This window comes from Lolium rigidum, chromosome 6, assembly GCF_022539505.1.
Source record: "Lolium rigidum isolate FL_2022 chromosome 6, APGP_CSIRO_Lrig_0.1, whole genome shotgun sequence".
Lineage (NCBI taxonomy): Eukaryota > Viridiplantae > Streptophyta > Magnoliopsida > Poales > Poaceae > Lolium > Lolium rigidum.
In genome coordinates this window covers 152294460-152310975 of record NC_061513.1, presented here as the reverse complement: position 1 = coordinate 152310975, position 16516 = coordinate 152294460, and the positions used below count along the sequence as shown (strand labels likewise).

At 42.5% G+C, this 16516-nt stretch overlaps 1 protein-coding gene across 1 annotated transcript; it reads left to right on the top strand.

Moving 5' to 3' along the window:
* Nucleotides 1-331: 331 nt before the first annotated feature.
* On the top strand, nt 332-13860 carry LOC124666287 (vacuolar protein sorting-associated protein 25-like). The gene is made up of 6 exons (XM_047203631.1): nt 332-584; nt 12235-12374; nt 12650-12703; nt 12798-12886; nt 12998-13067; nt 13551-13860. The coding sequence occupies exons 1-6, from the start codon at nt 526-528 to the stop codon at nt 13670-13672; spliced, it is 534 nt and encodes a 177-aa protein (XP_047059587.1). The 5' UTR covers nt 332-525; the 3' UTR covers nt 13673-13860.
* Nucleotides 13861-16516: the final 2656 nt, after the last annotated feature.

Below are 16516 nucleotides of genomic sequence, written 5' to 3'. Positions count from 1 at the left end.
GCATGCATGAAATGGAGATAACATCTGGTGAATATTATTGAGTTTGATTTCCGTGCGATGAGAGAGAAGAAATTTTGCTACTTTAAAATACATTGAGAATGTAAAAGTACACTCTTTGAAGGACAAATTTTGAGACTAAATCTCCACTTATTCGCGGACGGAGGGAGTATTAACTTAGAAGAGGAAAAATCACCTAAGTGGTTGAAGTCATAAAAACATAACCTGCCACGAGGCCACCACCACAAACTAGAAATACAACGATCACAAAAACTAAACAGAAAAACAGCAGGAACTATAGAGTTTGGACCAGTACCAGTGTAATCTGATTACAAACACCTTCTTTATTTTTGGTTTGTAACAGGGCTGTGAGTCCTTGACACGAGAGGAAAATCGAACAAACTTACTGAAGCCTGGCCGCCATACTCTACCCCCACGACCACGCGCCCGGCGGATCTGCCCACCTCGCGGTTTCTCGTCCGCGCCGCCGTCCGGCCGACCGCTCCGCGAGCCCGCGCTTCAGCGAGGATGCAGAGGCCGGGGGATTTCAAGCTTCCCCCCTTCTTCAGCTACCCGCCCTACTTCACGTAATCCCTCCCATATCTCTGCTGCTCCCGCGCCGTGTTTTTAATCTTCCAACTCTACACCAAAGGAGAAACCTTCTGTGTTTTTCAGCAATAGGGCCAGATGCCAGCTTGAACACATGTTTGCATGATTTCCGGGTCCTCAGCCTGTATAGGAGTTTGGGGTAAATGATGGTTGCTACTAAGCAATTGTTACATTCTTTCTTATTAAACAGTGCTTGGTGGAAGCTTGGGCAGAAACTTCTGCTCAAGTACAACGGTGGTAATGAAATTACTTTTCGGGTGAATTATTATTTCTACCACTGATCTTAACTTCCTGGATATTGTATACAATTGAACAGTTCGTGATTTATCTTTAATGTATACAATTAAGCTTAAGCACTTGTTTTTTTGCGGGTAAGCATTGGCTTCTTCAAAGTCTGCATTTGGTTGAAACTCAAATAAATCTCTTTTGATGTGTGATGTTAAGTGAAAGATCGAGATGTCGCCTAGAGGGGGGGGGGGTGAATAGGCAATTACAAACTCTTGCGGATTTGTCTTGTATGAATGCGGAATTAAACTATCGTTTAGTTAACAAGCACAAATCCTAAATATGCTAAGCTCAAGTACAACGGTGGTAATGAAATTACTTTTCGGGTGAATTATTATTTCTACCACTGATCTTAACTTCCTGGATATTGTATACAATTGAACAGTTCGTGATTTATCTTTAATGTATACAATTAAGCTTAAGCACTTGTTTTTTTGCGGGTAAGCATTGGCTTCTTCAAAGTCTGCATTTGGTTGAAACTCAAATAAATCTCTTTTGATGTGTGATGTTAAGTGAAAGATCGAGATGTCGCCTAGAGGGGGGGGGTGAATAGGCAATTACAAACTCTTGCGGATTTGTCTTGTATGAATGCGGAATTAAACTATCGTTTAGTTAACAAGCACAAACCCTAAATATGCTAAGCTCAACTAAGTGTAACAATAGCAACTAGAGCTAAGCAAGATAGGCACAAGATATATGTAGCACAAGTGATAGCAAGATATATGTACTTCAAGCACGATGGCTATCACAAGGAAAGAGAGCTCGGGTATAGAAATAACCGAGGCACGCGGAGACGAGGATGTATTCCCGTGTTCCCTTGCTTTGCAACAAGGTACGTCACGTTTGGAGGAGTGGAGGTCCCACGAAGGATTCCCGCGCCACGAAGGCTCACCCTATTCTCCGAACCACACCCACGAAGGATAATGGCCCTTTCCTTATGGTTAGCTTTTCCTCCGCTCCGGAGATGGCAAGCTCCACAACCACTTCACAAGCTCCACGAAGGAGAAGCCCGGGCCTCTTCACAATCTTCTTGAAGAGATCACCGGGAGCACCAATCACCAAGCCAACTAGGAGGTCACCGTCCAAGAGTAACAAGCTCACGGTCTCTCACTCGAACAAATCGTGGTGGAGAGCTCAACACTATGCAATGATGCAAAGCAAGAACACCGGAGGTGTTCAAGTCCTTCACACTCAAATCCCACCAAAGCAACGAATGCTAGGATGAGATTGGAGAGGAAGAACAAGGGGAAAGTCAACCAAAGACTCCAAGATCTAGATCCCAAGAGATTCCTCACTTAGAGAAGAAACGGTTTGGTGGAAGTGTAGATCTAGATCCCCTCTCTCAAATCCTCAAATATGAGCAAGAATGGTTGGAGGATTCAAGGGGAAGAGCAAGTTCTTCAAATAGTAGCAATGGAGGAGAGAGAATGGGAAGAACTTACTTGCTCAAGGTGGAAGAAGGGCTATTTATAGTCTAGGGAGAAAAATAACCGTTGGGGAAGAAACGGGGTGTAAAACGCATAAAAAACGAGCTGAAAAAGACAGCCCAGCCGGCCAGCAGGCCGGTCGACCGGAGCCTGGGCCGGAGAGGCCGGTGGCCTGCCCGGTCGGACCGGCCCACCGACCGGGCGCTGCAGATGGCGCGCTGGGCGGCCGAACTGCCTCAGGCGCGCGGGGGGAGCAGCAGGCCGAGTGAGGCTCTGTGGGCCGCGCGGGGCAAGCTGGCCCAGCCCCGGCCAGGGCGCGCGGAGGCGGCGCGCGGGTGGCGCGGAGTGGAGCGGGCCGCGCGGGGGCGCCTAAGGCCCAGCTGGGTGGGAGGCCGGCCTGGCCGGGGCGGGAGCCGGGAGGCCCGGCAGGCGACCGGCGCCTGGGCCGGAGTGGGCAGCCAGGCCCACTGGAATCGCCCCCGGTCGGACCGGGGCCTGTGCCGGGCAGGCCGGTGTGTGGCCGGTCGACCGGTCGGAGACCGGGCAGCCGTCCCCCTTTTTTTCTTTTTCTTCTTTTACCTTTTCTTTAATAACTATTGCTCCCGAACTCCGATTAACATGAAACCAATTTTGTTTGGAAGATAACAACGAATGCTATCTAATAGAAAGTGAAAACCCAAGAATCTATCGGAGGGGATTTTATCATGAATATAAAAGGTAGAACCTTATATGATGAATAACCGGTAAAATCACCCAACCTCGAAAACGCAATAGAAGATGCATGCGAACTCCGTTTTCGATGAACTTGGGCTTGTTGTAAAGCTAGCAACAAGCTCAAGAACCTCACATAGAGAAACACCAAGAAGCAATAAGGATATGCAAAGTATGCAAAGGATTGAGCTCCCTAAGACGATGTGATCAAGTTACCCAACCGAAAGCCCCTCTTAATAGTGCGGCTATCTATCCTATAATCCGGTCTCCCAACATCCACCTTGAGACCGGTAAAAGGAAAACCTAGCAAGGCCATACCTTTGCCTTGCGCATCCCGCTTGATCTTGATGATAACTCTTCAAGCTCTACACAAGCCGGAATGCCTCACTTGATCAATGTTGCTTCGTGAAGACTCACAAATACTCCCCCATACACTATGATGGGAAAGCTCCATTGATGCACATCTTCACATGTCCATTATCACCAAATGGACGGCAAGCTTCAAGCATGTGATCCACTTGAGATGCTCATCCTGAACTTGCCCAACTCAATCATTCTATCTTCTCATACTCACATAAGATAGAGCATGGCTAATATTGAGTTCCACATAAGAACTCCATCTTCATTTCTTCTTCTTGATCATATCACATATGTATCTTCATACCGATGATCTTGATGCCAATACACAAGATATACCTTTATCTTCATGGCATCCATACTTGAATCCAACACATGGAGTACAAGTAGTACCTATGGAATATTCCTTCATATAAACTTCAATGAAAACATTAGTCCATAGGGGTTGTCATTAATTACCAAAACCACACATAGGGGCAATGTACCCTTACAATCTCCCCCATTTTGGTAATTGATGACAACCACAGATAAGAGGGTTTATATAATGAATATTAGAAACAAGTACGCAACTTATCCGAGAATAAGTTGTATACAAGAGGTTGTATTTGATATGGTCAATTAACACAAAGCTACTAGCCCATATCAAAACCGGCTCTACTCACACAACTACAACAAATGCAAGAGATGTGAGTAGAACCAATATATATAGTGAAAACTCCCCCACAATGTATGCACGTGTGATGAACATGAATTCATTGCATACATTGTCAAGATTAACCTTTGGGATAGTTTCCACTATATATATACAACCATGCAAGACATATAAATATGGAATGCATGATAGGCAAAACACTTAAGCACAAACCAAACTTAAGTGTAAAACCATTCCCTTAAACCCTCTAAACTTCTCCCCCATTGGCATCGATTGTCAAAATGGGTGAAAAATTTAGAAGGCCAATATAATGTGAGTTCCTCCACAAAGTGTGCACTTCTCATAATTTGAGTGGAATCAAGTGCACATATCCAATGATGAATACTTGAAGGAAGTCAAACTATATTGAGGATCAAAGATTGCATAAAGATAACATGGTGAAGTGAGCTTCAACAAGTAAGGCAAGCAATCAAGGATCCACTTGGACGAACAAAGATATCATGATAAGAGAGATATAGTGCTCTAAATAAAATAAGAAAGCTCCCCAAGGTTCGTGCATAATTTATAATGTTTGCATTTGAATACAATATGCACAAACATGGAATCCTCACTCCCTATACATCATTTAGAACACAACTAAGATAAAGAGAATATGCTTATCAAGAACAACTTGAGTCCAACAATTACGAGATATGAGTGCATGAAGAAAAAAACAAATAAACCAAGCACTCATAAATCTTCTTTACCAATAACACTAAAATCAAAAGGATAAGAAGATGGTTGGCAAAGAACAAGGATATCAAGGTGATGGATTAACGCTCTTGTGTATATAAGTTTCTAAAGTGGACAAAATGATCCATAAAGAAACATGCACGCACAAGAGGTTAACAAAATAAATAAGACTAGATATCCAAAATGAAGTCATCCAATATACCAAAGGATATTTGCTTAAAAAGCATATATAGCCTATGGCTCCAATTTTCACTTAGTGGTATATGAATGAGCTTCAACTAAGAAAATCTCAAAAACATCACAACCAACAATAAGGGAAGTAAAGCTAGTTGGAATGTTTTGAGAAAGGCAACAAGTATCATAAATATGGATTTATTTCGCAATTTCATCAATATTGCACATAAGAGCTCTTTGAGGAATTGATATGCAATAAATTGCTAGAGGGCATATTTGAGATAGGTGAATCATAAACATGATATATATATATATATTCCTATCATATGCATCTTCTCAAATTACTCAAAAGTACAATAAGAAGTTTTCTTTAAAAGGATTTTTCAAGAACCTCAATATTTTCGAAATAAAGAATTTCATGCCAAGATGCAACCTACAAGAGGTTGGATGCTATATGAGTATGCATGAATAAGATACTTGTTACCGAGATAGCAATGGCATGATGTAGTAGATAGGAGTTCATAGATCATCCTAGTCTTGACTCCAATTCTCATATGGTGATAACACCTTCCTTATAGATGAGACAAGCCTCCATTGCATCTCCAATGTACCTAAAACATCATTCAAGTACATCTTGGCCCCCAAACTCATTGGGTCCAACATGGTTAGACTAACCACAATATATAGGATACACTCCATATCAATATGTGCATATTTAGATGAAGTTTGAATTTCATGCACATCTTAGCCATTTAGGATTTGATGGAGTATATCCTACATAATGGATCGAAAGAAAGCAAGCATGCTACAAGAATAAACAAATTACATATAAGCATGCACAAAGACTTTTAAAGATCCAAGAGAGATATACTTTGGACAAAACACCAAATGAATTGAATAAGGCATAAAAGGTGTCCAAATTATATCAAAGACGCAAATCACAAAAGATTTGTTCAACAAAGTTCAACAAATGAACTAAGAAGAAACCATTGAGCATAAAGGATGAAATAAAGCAAACATGCTCAAAGATTTATCTCATTCAACAAATAAAGCATAGAAGAAGGAATGAGATAGCAAACTCCCCAAAAGAGCAAGGTTCAAATAAATAAACCAAACCAACTACACTTTTCTCAATGGCACAATGTACCGTAAGGAAAAGGTTTGTCTTCCAAAACAAGCACTTGATATGAATTAAGAGAATTTATCCAAAGATTTTTCAAAGGAAGGGACAAGGAAGACACATGGGAGCAACAAGGATTTGTTGGAAAATAAAATAAGGCAATAAGAAACAATCCAAGGTGAAGATGATCCATAAGTTCAACCACATACAATGTTATCAATTGTCAAAGACAATGAGAATATTGGAATTAACTTCCGGTGGTATATCAACAAGGATAGTAAGGATCAATTTCACAATAAAAGGCATAGGGTAAGTATATAGAATTAAGCACTATGCACGAATGAAGATTCTTGATAGCTTCAACTAGTCAAACAATCACGCACGGCAATGATTAGAATAACTTGAAGCAAACGGTGTCCCAAATAAGATATAGAGATATGTATTTGAGGAAGAACCGTACCAAGAATTTCATACTCAAACAAGAACCAAAAGATGAGCAATAAAAGCTTTTTACTACAAGTGGAGCTTGTTTGAGCAAACATGCCACCTAGGATCAAGATAATTACGTGTATCAACACTAAGTGGCATAACCTCATATGTTCACATTTTTCTAGGCTTGTGATATGTACAAAACATATTACTCCCCCATAATGTGATAAAACATTTCTTTTAAATAAGAGGCAACTAAAATTCAACTAGAGATGATTAATGGATATTTAGAATTTGAATTTCTCATGAGTATGGCACACCACATAGTGACTAGATAATCTTGTAATATCAATACTAAGTGGTGGTACCCATGTACACACATTTTAAAGAAAGAGAGATGCACAAAGCATATCACTCCCCCAAAATGGGATGTTCCATTAATCACTCAAAGAGAGCCAAATAAGATATCATCAAGATGCATTAGGCTCAAAACAATACACAAGTATATGATGAGTCAAACAAACATACTTGAATACACAAGATAGGTAAGTAAGACACAACACATACACACAAATATTTGGTACAAAACCAAACATGCAAAGGGGCAAGTAACTTACAATAAATATGAAGAGTTGAAGTATAAGTTACCGCAAAGAGGAACATTGGATATAAGATATAGATGATAATCCATACGACTTGGCTTGGTCAAAATATAATATATGAAGATCCCTTAATTCTTCATGAAGTAGCCAAGTCTCCAATGACCTCCACATGCACCTATTGATCAAGTTTGAGATTGTTGGTCCCCAACCAAGTTGGGTCCTAAGAGATTAGTCACAATAGGCTTGACAACCCAAATGGTTCTTTTCTTGAAACCACTTTGAGTTCCAACAAACTTGGCAAACACATTGCCATCCTTATCCTTCCCTAGAGAATAATCATCATCAACAATTATAGGGTTAGATAAGGTACCACCTAAGCAAGAAGAAGCAAAGTGCCCCTTCTCACGGCATAAGTAGCAAGTGTTCCCCTTTCTCTTCTTTATTGATTTCTTCTCTTGGGGAACATTATCTTGATTCTTCTTGGGAAGTGGCCTATCTTCAACTTGAGGTCGAGCATGAGCTTGACCTTGACCTTGTGGCCGTTTCCCTTGTTGTTTCTCACTCAAGTGCTTCTTCTTATTCTTCAATGGGCATGATCTAACATGATGCCCTTCAACCTTGCACTTGAAACAAACCAACTTGGCCGGATCCTTGACTTTGTCTTGGCCCTTCTTCTTGTTGCTCTTGCTCTTGGACTTGTTCTTGTTATTGGAGTTGAATCCAAGTCCACTCTTGTCATTGGGGGATTGTTGCACACTTAGCATCTTGTCAAGTGCGGATTTCCCTTCATGACGCTTTTCCAAGTCTTTCCTCAAAGAAAGGACTTGAGCCTCGAGCTCTTTTATTTCCTCTACATGGTTAGTAGAAATACAAGTACTAGAGGAAGTAGAAGCTTCATTGTTAGAGCAACAAGGCAAATCAAGTAATCCAACACAAGGTGTATCACTAGTTTGACTAGATGGATTACAAGGACTAGCACATGGCAATATAACATTTTGGGTAGAGATTGTGCTAATGTCCACATGAGGCTCACAAGATCTTACCTTAGTGATACTAGCCTCATGAGCTAACTTTAGCTCATCGTAGGAAGTTAGAAGATCCTCAAGAGAGTGTGAGAGCGTTTTATTGTTTTCTTCCAATTCCCTACAATTGCTAGTTAGAAACTCAAGTTGAGCCCTTAACTCAACATTCTCCTTTAAGATAGATGCTTCACAAGAAGTAGAGTTAGTAGCACAAGCATCAACAATAGTTTTCTCATTTTTATGCATATAGGATTCAATTTTTTGTGTAAGCATGAAATTAGTATGCTTCTCATCTTTTAGCTCATGCTTGAGGAGAGTGAATCTCATTTCCCCATTTTCAATATGGGATTCCAACTCCACTATGGTTTCCCTATATTTATTCAAGGTATCCATAGAGTGTTCGAGATAAGCACGAGCTTCTTTATTACCACGAAGAGAAGCATATACCATTGCCATATCATGCACCAAGGTATTATGTTCTTCATCATTATCATCATCATCACTCTCATCATTAGAGGATGTGTTAGGAGTCAAAGTAGGAGATACCTTTGATCCATTTGCCATAAGGCACATGTGCATACCGGAGGATGAAGATGAAGGTATTATTGAATCCTCATTTGAAATCATGTCTTGATCCATAGAGTGTTCGGTTTCCTCTACATTGTTAGTCAACAAGCAACTAGAGGAAATAGAAGCATTTTGATTATGGGAGCAAGACAAGGCAAGCATATCCTCATGAGATCTATGTAAGCAATTTACACATGATATGCAAGAACTATCAACACAAGCATGTAGATTATTTTCAATGCAAGATGTGTTTAAGTCCAAAGAGGAACCATTGCAATGAGATAGAGATGAAGAGTCATCACTAATGAGCACAATATCAACATTGCAATTTCCCTCACCACTCACCATATCATTACCTTGTGTCTTGCAACACGTTGGTGAAGTGGAAGAAGATGATATATCATCACGACCGGAGGTGGAAGCAACTTGGAGCTCTTCATGATGTGAAGGGGAAGAGAGCTCCTCGGAGTCACCACCGACCAATTGAGAAGTGGATCCACCAAACATTTCCTTAAGCTTGATCCACATCTCATGAGACGATTTTCGCTTTATATATATCAAGAACCTACGAAAATCGGGTCTCAAAGAGAATAAAAGCTCATTAGATACTTGAGCTTCAAGATGTAAGTTTTTCTCATCCTCTAAAGATAGATTTTGAGAATCCATCGGAGGAGAAAAACCTACATCTAGAAATTGCTCAATGTTTGGACACAAGGTCCGAAGTTTACAAAGCAAGCAATTTCGCCACAAATGATAATTTGTGCCATTAAAGATAATTGTGTCATTGTGCACTAAATTACTAGCCGACATCTTTACTCTCAAGGCGGTGAAGCCTAAAACAAGGAGAGACCTTGCTCTGATACCAATTGAAAGATCGAGATGTCGCCTAGAGGGGGGGTGAATAGGCAATTACAAACTCTTGCGGATTTGTCTTGTATGAATGCGGAATTAAACTATCGTTTAGTTAACAAGCACAAACCCTAAATATGCTAAGCTCAACTAAGTGTAACAATAGCAACTAGAGCTAAGCAAGATAGGCACAAGATATATGTAGCACAAGTGATAGCAAGATATATGTACTTCAAGCACGATGGCTATCACAAGGAAAGAGAGCTCGGGTATAGAAATAACCGAGGCACGCGGAGACGAGGATGTATTCCCGTGTTCCCTTGCTTTGCAACAAGGTACGTCACGTTTGGAGGAGTGGAGGTCCCACGAAGGATTCCCGCGCCACGAAGGCTCACCCTATTCTCCGAACCACACCCACGAAGGATAATGGCCCTTTCCTTATGGTTAGCTTTTCCTCCGCTCCGGAGATGGCAAGCTCCACAACCACTTCACAAGCTCCACGAAGGAGAAGCCCGGGCCTCTTCACAATCTTCTTGAAGAGATCACCGGAGCACCAATCACCAAGCCAACTAGGAGGTCACCGTCCAAGAGTAACAAGCTCACGGTCTCTCACTCGAACAAATCGTGGTGGAGAGCTCAACACTATGCAATGATGCAAAGCAAGAACACCGGAGGTGTTCAAGTCCTTCACACTCAAATCCCACCAAAGCAACGAATGCTAGGATGAGATTGGAGAGGAAGAACAAGGGGGAAAGTCAACCAAAGACTCCAAGATCTAGATCCCAAGAGATTCCCTCACTTAGAGAAGAAACGGTTTGGTGGAAGTGTAGATCTAGATCCCCTCTCTCAAATCCTCAAATATGAGCAAGAATGGTTGGAGGATTCAAGGGGAAGAGCAAGTTCTTCAAATAGTAGCAATGGAGGAGAGAGAATGGGAAGAACTTACTTGCTCAAGGTGGAAGAAGGGCTATTTATAGTCTAGGAGAAAAATAACCGTTGGGGAAGAAACGGGGTGTAAAACGCATAAAAACGAGCTGAAAAGACAGCCCGGCCCGGCCAGCGGGCCGGCCGACCGAGCCTGGGCCGGAGAGGCCGGTGGCCTGCCCGGTCGGACCGGCCCACCGGCCGGGCGGCTGCGGATGGCGCGGCTGGGCGGCCGAGCCGCCTCAGGGCGCGCGGGGGAGCAGCAGGCCGAGTGAGGCTCTGTGGGCCGCGCGGGGCAAGCTGGCCCAGCCCCGGCCAGGGCGCGCGGGGGCGGCGCGCGGGCGGCGCGGAGTGGAGCGGGCCGCGCAGGCCGCCTGGGCCGCGCGGGGGCGCCTAAGGCCCAGCTGGGTGGGAGGCCGGCTCTGGCCGGGCGGGAGCCGGGAGGCCCGGCAGGCGACCGGCGCCCGGGCCGGAGTGGGCAGCCGGGCCCACCGGAATCGCCCCGGTCGGACCGGGGCCTCGTGCCGGCAGGCTGGTGTGTGGCCCGGTCGACCGGTCGGAGACCGGGCAGCCGTCCCCCTTTTTTTCTTTTTCTTCTTTTACCTTTTCTTTAATAACTATTGCTCCCGAACTCCGATTAACATGAAACCAATTTTGTTTGGAAGATAACAACGAATGCTATCTAATAGAAAGTGAAAACCCAAGAATCTGTAGGAGGGGATTTTATCATGAATATAAAAGGTAGAACCTTATATGATGAATAACCGGTAAAATCACCCAACCTCGAAAACGCAATAGAAGATGCATGCGAACTCCGTTTTCGATGAACGTGGGCTTGTTGTAAAGCTAGCAACAAGCTCAAGAACCTCACATAGAGAAACACCAAGAAGCAATAAGGATATGCAAAGTATGCAAAGGATTGAGCTCCCTAAGACGATGTGATCAAGTTACCCAACCGAAAGCCCCTCTTAATAGTGCGGCTATCTATCCTATAATCCGGTCTCCCAACATCCACCTTGAGACCGGTAAAAGGAAAACCTAGCAAGGCCATACCTTTGCCTTGCGCATCCCGCTTGATCTTGATGATAACTCTTCAAGCTCTACACAAGCCGGAATGCCTCACTTGATCAATGTTGCTTCGTGAAGACTCACAAATACTCCCCCATACACTATGATGGGAAAGCTCCATTGATGCACATCTTCACATGTCCATTATCACCAAATGGACGGCAAGCTTCAAGCATGTGATCCACTTGAGATGCTCATCCTGAACTTGCCCAACTCAATCCTTCTATCTTCTCATACTCACATAAGATAGAGCATGGCTAATATTGAGTTCCACATAAGAACTCCATCTTCATTTCTTCTTCTTGATCATATCACATATGTATCTTCATACCGATGATCTTGATGCCAATACACAAGATATACCTTTATCTTCATGGCATCCATACTTGAATCCAACACATGGAGTACAAGTAGTACCTATGGAATATTCCTTCATATAAACTTCAATGAAAACATTAGTCCATAGGGGTTGTCATTAATTACCAAAACCACACATAGGGGCAATGTACCCTTACATTAAGATCTGCCATCTTTCTTGCATGTTCTAACAGTCTGTTTGTAGCTGTTGAAGCATTTCCTTGCTTTACCAATGCTTATGTTTGGTTGAGTTACACAAGTGAACTTTTGGTCTATGAAAAGCTGTTGTTACACTTGTTTAACAATATGTTATATGTAAGGACCGATAATGATGGTATGAATCTGTTCCCAGTTTGCAGCCTGTGAGAGAAACACGCGAAAAGCAAGTGCAGCTATGGAAAGATCTGATACTTGATTACTGTAGAAATCAAAAGATGTATATTATCTCCCTCGAAGAAGATTTTCCATTGTTCTCCAATCCAAAAATTGAGAGTAAGTTATATTTGTCTGAACCTTGTTTTGACTACTACTCTTCCGCCATTCAGCAAGACATGTCTTATTAACTAATCATGACACTATCTGCTATGTCGAAAATTGTAGAACATAGTGATCTGGTATGATGGTAATGTGTTTGAAAGGCCTTCCACGGAGGCTTGTGAGCATGCCGTACTATTGTATACATGAAAATTATTTTCTCGACTAGTTTACTATGCATTTGAATATTTCTTTTGGCTTTGCACTGAACATACATGCTTTTTATTTTTCAGGATCTCTAAGCTATGAAGCAAAGGAAGTGTTCCTTGCAGCTCTTGTTAGTGAAGGTTTATTCTGAATTACACTGAATCTTTCAGTTACTGATGCGAGCTTTATTTAGTTTTGTGTTGTACTCATACTCAATCCAAGTTCAAACTGCAGGGCGCGCTGAGTGGATTGACAAAAATCACAAGAAGTGCCTCATTCTTTGGCTGCGGATTCAAGATTGGGCCAACTACATATTAGATTTTGTAAGACTTATATGTTACTTGACATGTTTCCTCCACAGCTATCAGTTTATCAACGAATAGTGGCAGTGACTTAATCATGCAATAATATTTATCTTGGTGTTGTGCTTGTAGGTGAAGGAAAGTGGGTTGGAAGTGACAACAATTGAAGATATACGATCTGGAATTGAAACACATGGAACTGGTAAGTAAACCAAACTTCAATGACATTAGATTTACCATCTTCAACATTTCTGCGATGCTAAATGTATTTTCTTGCTTCAAAGCAATTTGCGGTCGAAACAACACATTTTTTCCGATAAAGGGAGTCTTTATTTTCATGTTTACCCAAATTGTCATGAGCCTTTGGCATTATAGGGTTAGTCTTTTTTGTTTTGTTTCAGGAGGAGTCAGTCTTTTTCTTTTGTTTCCCTAATTAGTTAGTTTGGAATTATGCAGTTAGAGTATTCCTTTAGGTCCAGCTGTTCTGTAAAGCCCATGATCATCTATAATTTCTACTGTCAGTAACCCAACAATGCTCCAAAAATCATGTTCCTTACTTCTATAGTGCCACGACGCAATCTCCTCTTGACGACCATGCCCTTCAGAGTTTAGGCAGTAATACATTACCAAGCTGAACTGTGGCTAGTTTTGTTCGGATCATTTTATCCTGTGGCATCTGTTGCAGAACTTGCGGGAATTGATCGTGGCGTCCTCATGCGGGCTTTGAAGCTGCTGGAACAAAAGGGAAAGGCAACTATCTTCAAGGGCACTTCAGCGGACGATGAAGGTGTCAAATTTTCAGTTTAAACATTGTGCGGTCCCTGACTAACAGATGATTAATCTCGATGGGTGTCCTTGAACTTTATGCGTCCCTTTTTACCCAAGTATTTATGGGAATATTCTCAATATATTAGGGCTTGTTGTTTGAAATGGAGTATAATAAAGGAGCTTTTATTTGTGGAAGAAAGGAATAAACTCCTGGAAATTCATTATAATTTCGTGCAGATTGCGGTTCAATTCCGCAGATTCTTGAACCGTTTCTTCTTTCACGTCTAACACAAGCTGTTGCTAGCATAGTAATTAGGGCGGCCCAATGCAAATAGACATAAAGTGACCGTTTGCGATTAAGACGCATTCTTGGCCCAAACTTGGGCCTCCGCAGACGCCCGCCAGGGACAGCGTAATCCAGCAAATCGAAATTGCACCCCCTCCCTTTCTTTGCAGCCCTAGGGAGATGAATCCACCTGCTACCCCCTTGCTGTAGTAACCAAGCTTTGTTCGGGCCACGACTGGTGCCGGGTAGGGGAGAGCCCTTGCCCGCATCGGTTGCGTCTTTGTTGACCGCCCATCTGCTTGCAGCCCCCACTGGCCTACGGAACCTGTTCGGTCAGTTGCGATGTACGATAGAGACGAACTGTTTGGCCAACGAACGGCCATTTGCCTCAACTATACTGGCCATTTATCCATTGTTGTTGCCACCCAAATGGACAGCCAATTAACGGCCATTTGCGCCAACTATGCTGGCCATTTATCCATTGTTGTTGCCACCCAGATGGGTCTCTGTCGCTCGAGATGCTCCGCAAGGAAGTCGTGGACACCTCGTCCGACGAGGAGTCCGACGAGACGTCGCAACTCATGGTTACCGCGGCATCTCTCATCCACGAGCACAATGACCGCGACCTCCCTCGTCCACGAGCACAATGACAGGCTGATGCCGGTGTACCGGGGCTCGACGAGGGGCCTGTGGTGACCCAGCGTACCACTGCATGGTGTAGTACACAAGTCGTTGACATAACACAAGTGAAACACCGTTCCACTCATATTACATCCCTCAGAGTGGTACAACAGAAACATATTCGAGTCCAAGGCATGTCTATAGAAGTACACACGAGCTGTTTACATAAGATCAACACAGCCTCCTACTTTACAGTGAGGTAAAACTTCAAATAAAGCTCCATAAGAACGACTCGTAGTCTATCTTATTGCTAACCCAAGCTTATGAGCTACTTGGCTTGCTATGGAAATCTAGCTACTTAGATGCTAGGATTAGGGAAAGGTTCCCTTCTATTACTAGTCTAGGTTTCCATTATAGTTGATGCAGAAGTTGATTCCATTGACTTCTTTGATTGGATTCTTCATCTTGTTGCAGTTGAATCCTTTGTCTCCGAGTTCCACGGTAGTTTCTCCTTCGGTGCCTTGATCTAAGAAGGGGGTTCAAATGGGAGGGAATGAGTACGAGCGTACTCGGCAAGTTCATATTAGGAAATAGGTGTATCATGCACTAGCTACAGCCATAGACCAGAAAGTCATAGGCCAATGCAAGTTTTCATAAGCATTTCTTCAAAAGGTTTATTTTATTCGAAAACTATGCCCGTCGGTCTTCACGGGTTGAACGAACTTCGTGGAGTTCCTTTCCTGCCGCGTTCGCAGTTCCCTTCCCGGAACAGGGAGTGACAGTCACAATTTTGATACCCTCTGCAGAGGTGCGTTACTTTACCCCATAAGAGAACTTATCCTTGTTGCCAACCAAGTCGCGAGCCTTGTCCACACTTCCTTGGTATGGGGCCAGGTATAAGAACCAAGCCAATCACTGCCTTCTCCGCGACCCTGCAAACCCACCCTTTTGTCCACCCATACACCCCCGGTAGACGTCTCCCGATAATACGGCTTTACCCACGGTGTACTTTGGACAATCCATCATAGACGGTATCCACACGGATGGGGATTTAAAAGGCCATCCCAACCTACGGCAGTGCCTCCAACACCCCGCCAGGCTCTATCAAGTCCGTTGGCGTGCAGGAGGGAAAAGATACAGCTGACTTCCCCAGAGCCATTGTAGATCTTATGGATAACGCGATATGTACGGCGCTAGAATCACTGGACGGCATTGGTACTTAGTCCTAGATGAGTAGTACCCATGCAATGGAACCTCCACCATAAACACATACCATGATTCCATTGCCCACCACATAGTCATATTCATAATTGTAAAATAATACTTTGCTTTTTAATGCAAGAGTGATAAGTATAGTACTTTGCATATAGTTTGATAAAAATAATCAAATGACATGAGCAAGCGATGAACTTGCCTTTCTTGACTGCAAGATTATGCAGACAAAAGCTTCGATACGTGAGAACTCCAAATTCTGAAATACCATCATTGTCCGGTAAGGACAATGTTTAAAGAATTGGCAAAGATGCTATAATGCATGGTATGAGATGCAATCGTCCCGAGCGTAACCGAACCTCGATGATTTAGGATTTATGAGTTGTAAAGATTTCTTTAGGGTTTGTTGCACTTTTAGAATGGTTCTCAAACAGGGTTCTTATTAGAGTTTGGTTATATTAGCATCATAACCAAGTGATATAAGACATCATAACAAGCACACATATAAAGGACTTGTAGTTGAATAATATGTGAAAAGCAGTTGTCAATTTTAAGTTCTACAAGACATGGTTGATGATTACTTGTATTATACTTCAAAAGAATAACTTTTGAAGAACATATTGATTAAGAAATAATAAGTATTTCAAATAAGAACTATGGCTTCTAAGGTTTGATTGACATTTGTACTTCAGAAGAATAACTTTTGAAGAACAGATTCCATTAGAACAAGAACTACTATACATAGGAGCGGTGGGCTTCTAGAG

What these genes read in the sequence shown, in the direction of transcription:
- LOC124666287 (XM_047203631.1), top strand. Translation starts at nt 526, where the DNA reads ATGCAGAGGCCGGGGGATTTCAAGCTTCCCCCCTTCTTCAGCTACCCG. An exon ending in AGCTACCCGCCCTACTTCAC is followed by an intron (nt 585 to 12,234) that starts GTAATCCCTCCC and finishes ATCTGTTCCCAG; the next exon opens with TTTGCAGCCTGTGAGAGAAA. An exon ending in CCAACTACATATTAGATTTT is followed by an intron (nt 12,887 to 12,997) that starts GTAAGACTTATA and finishes TTGTGCTTGTAG; the next exon opens with GTGAAGGAAAGTGGGTTGGA.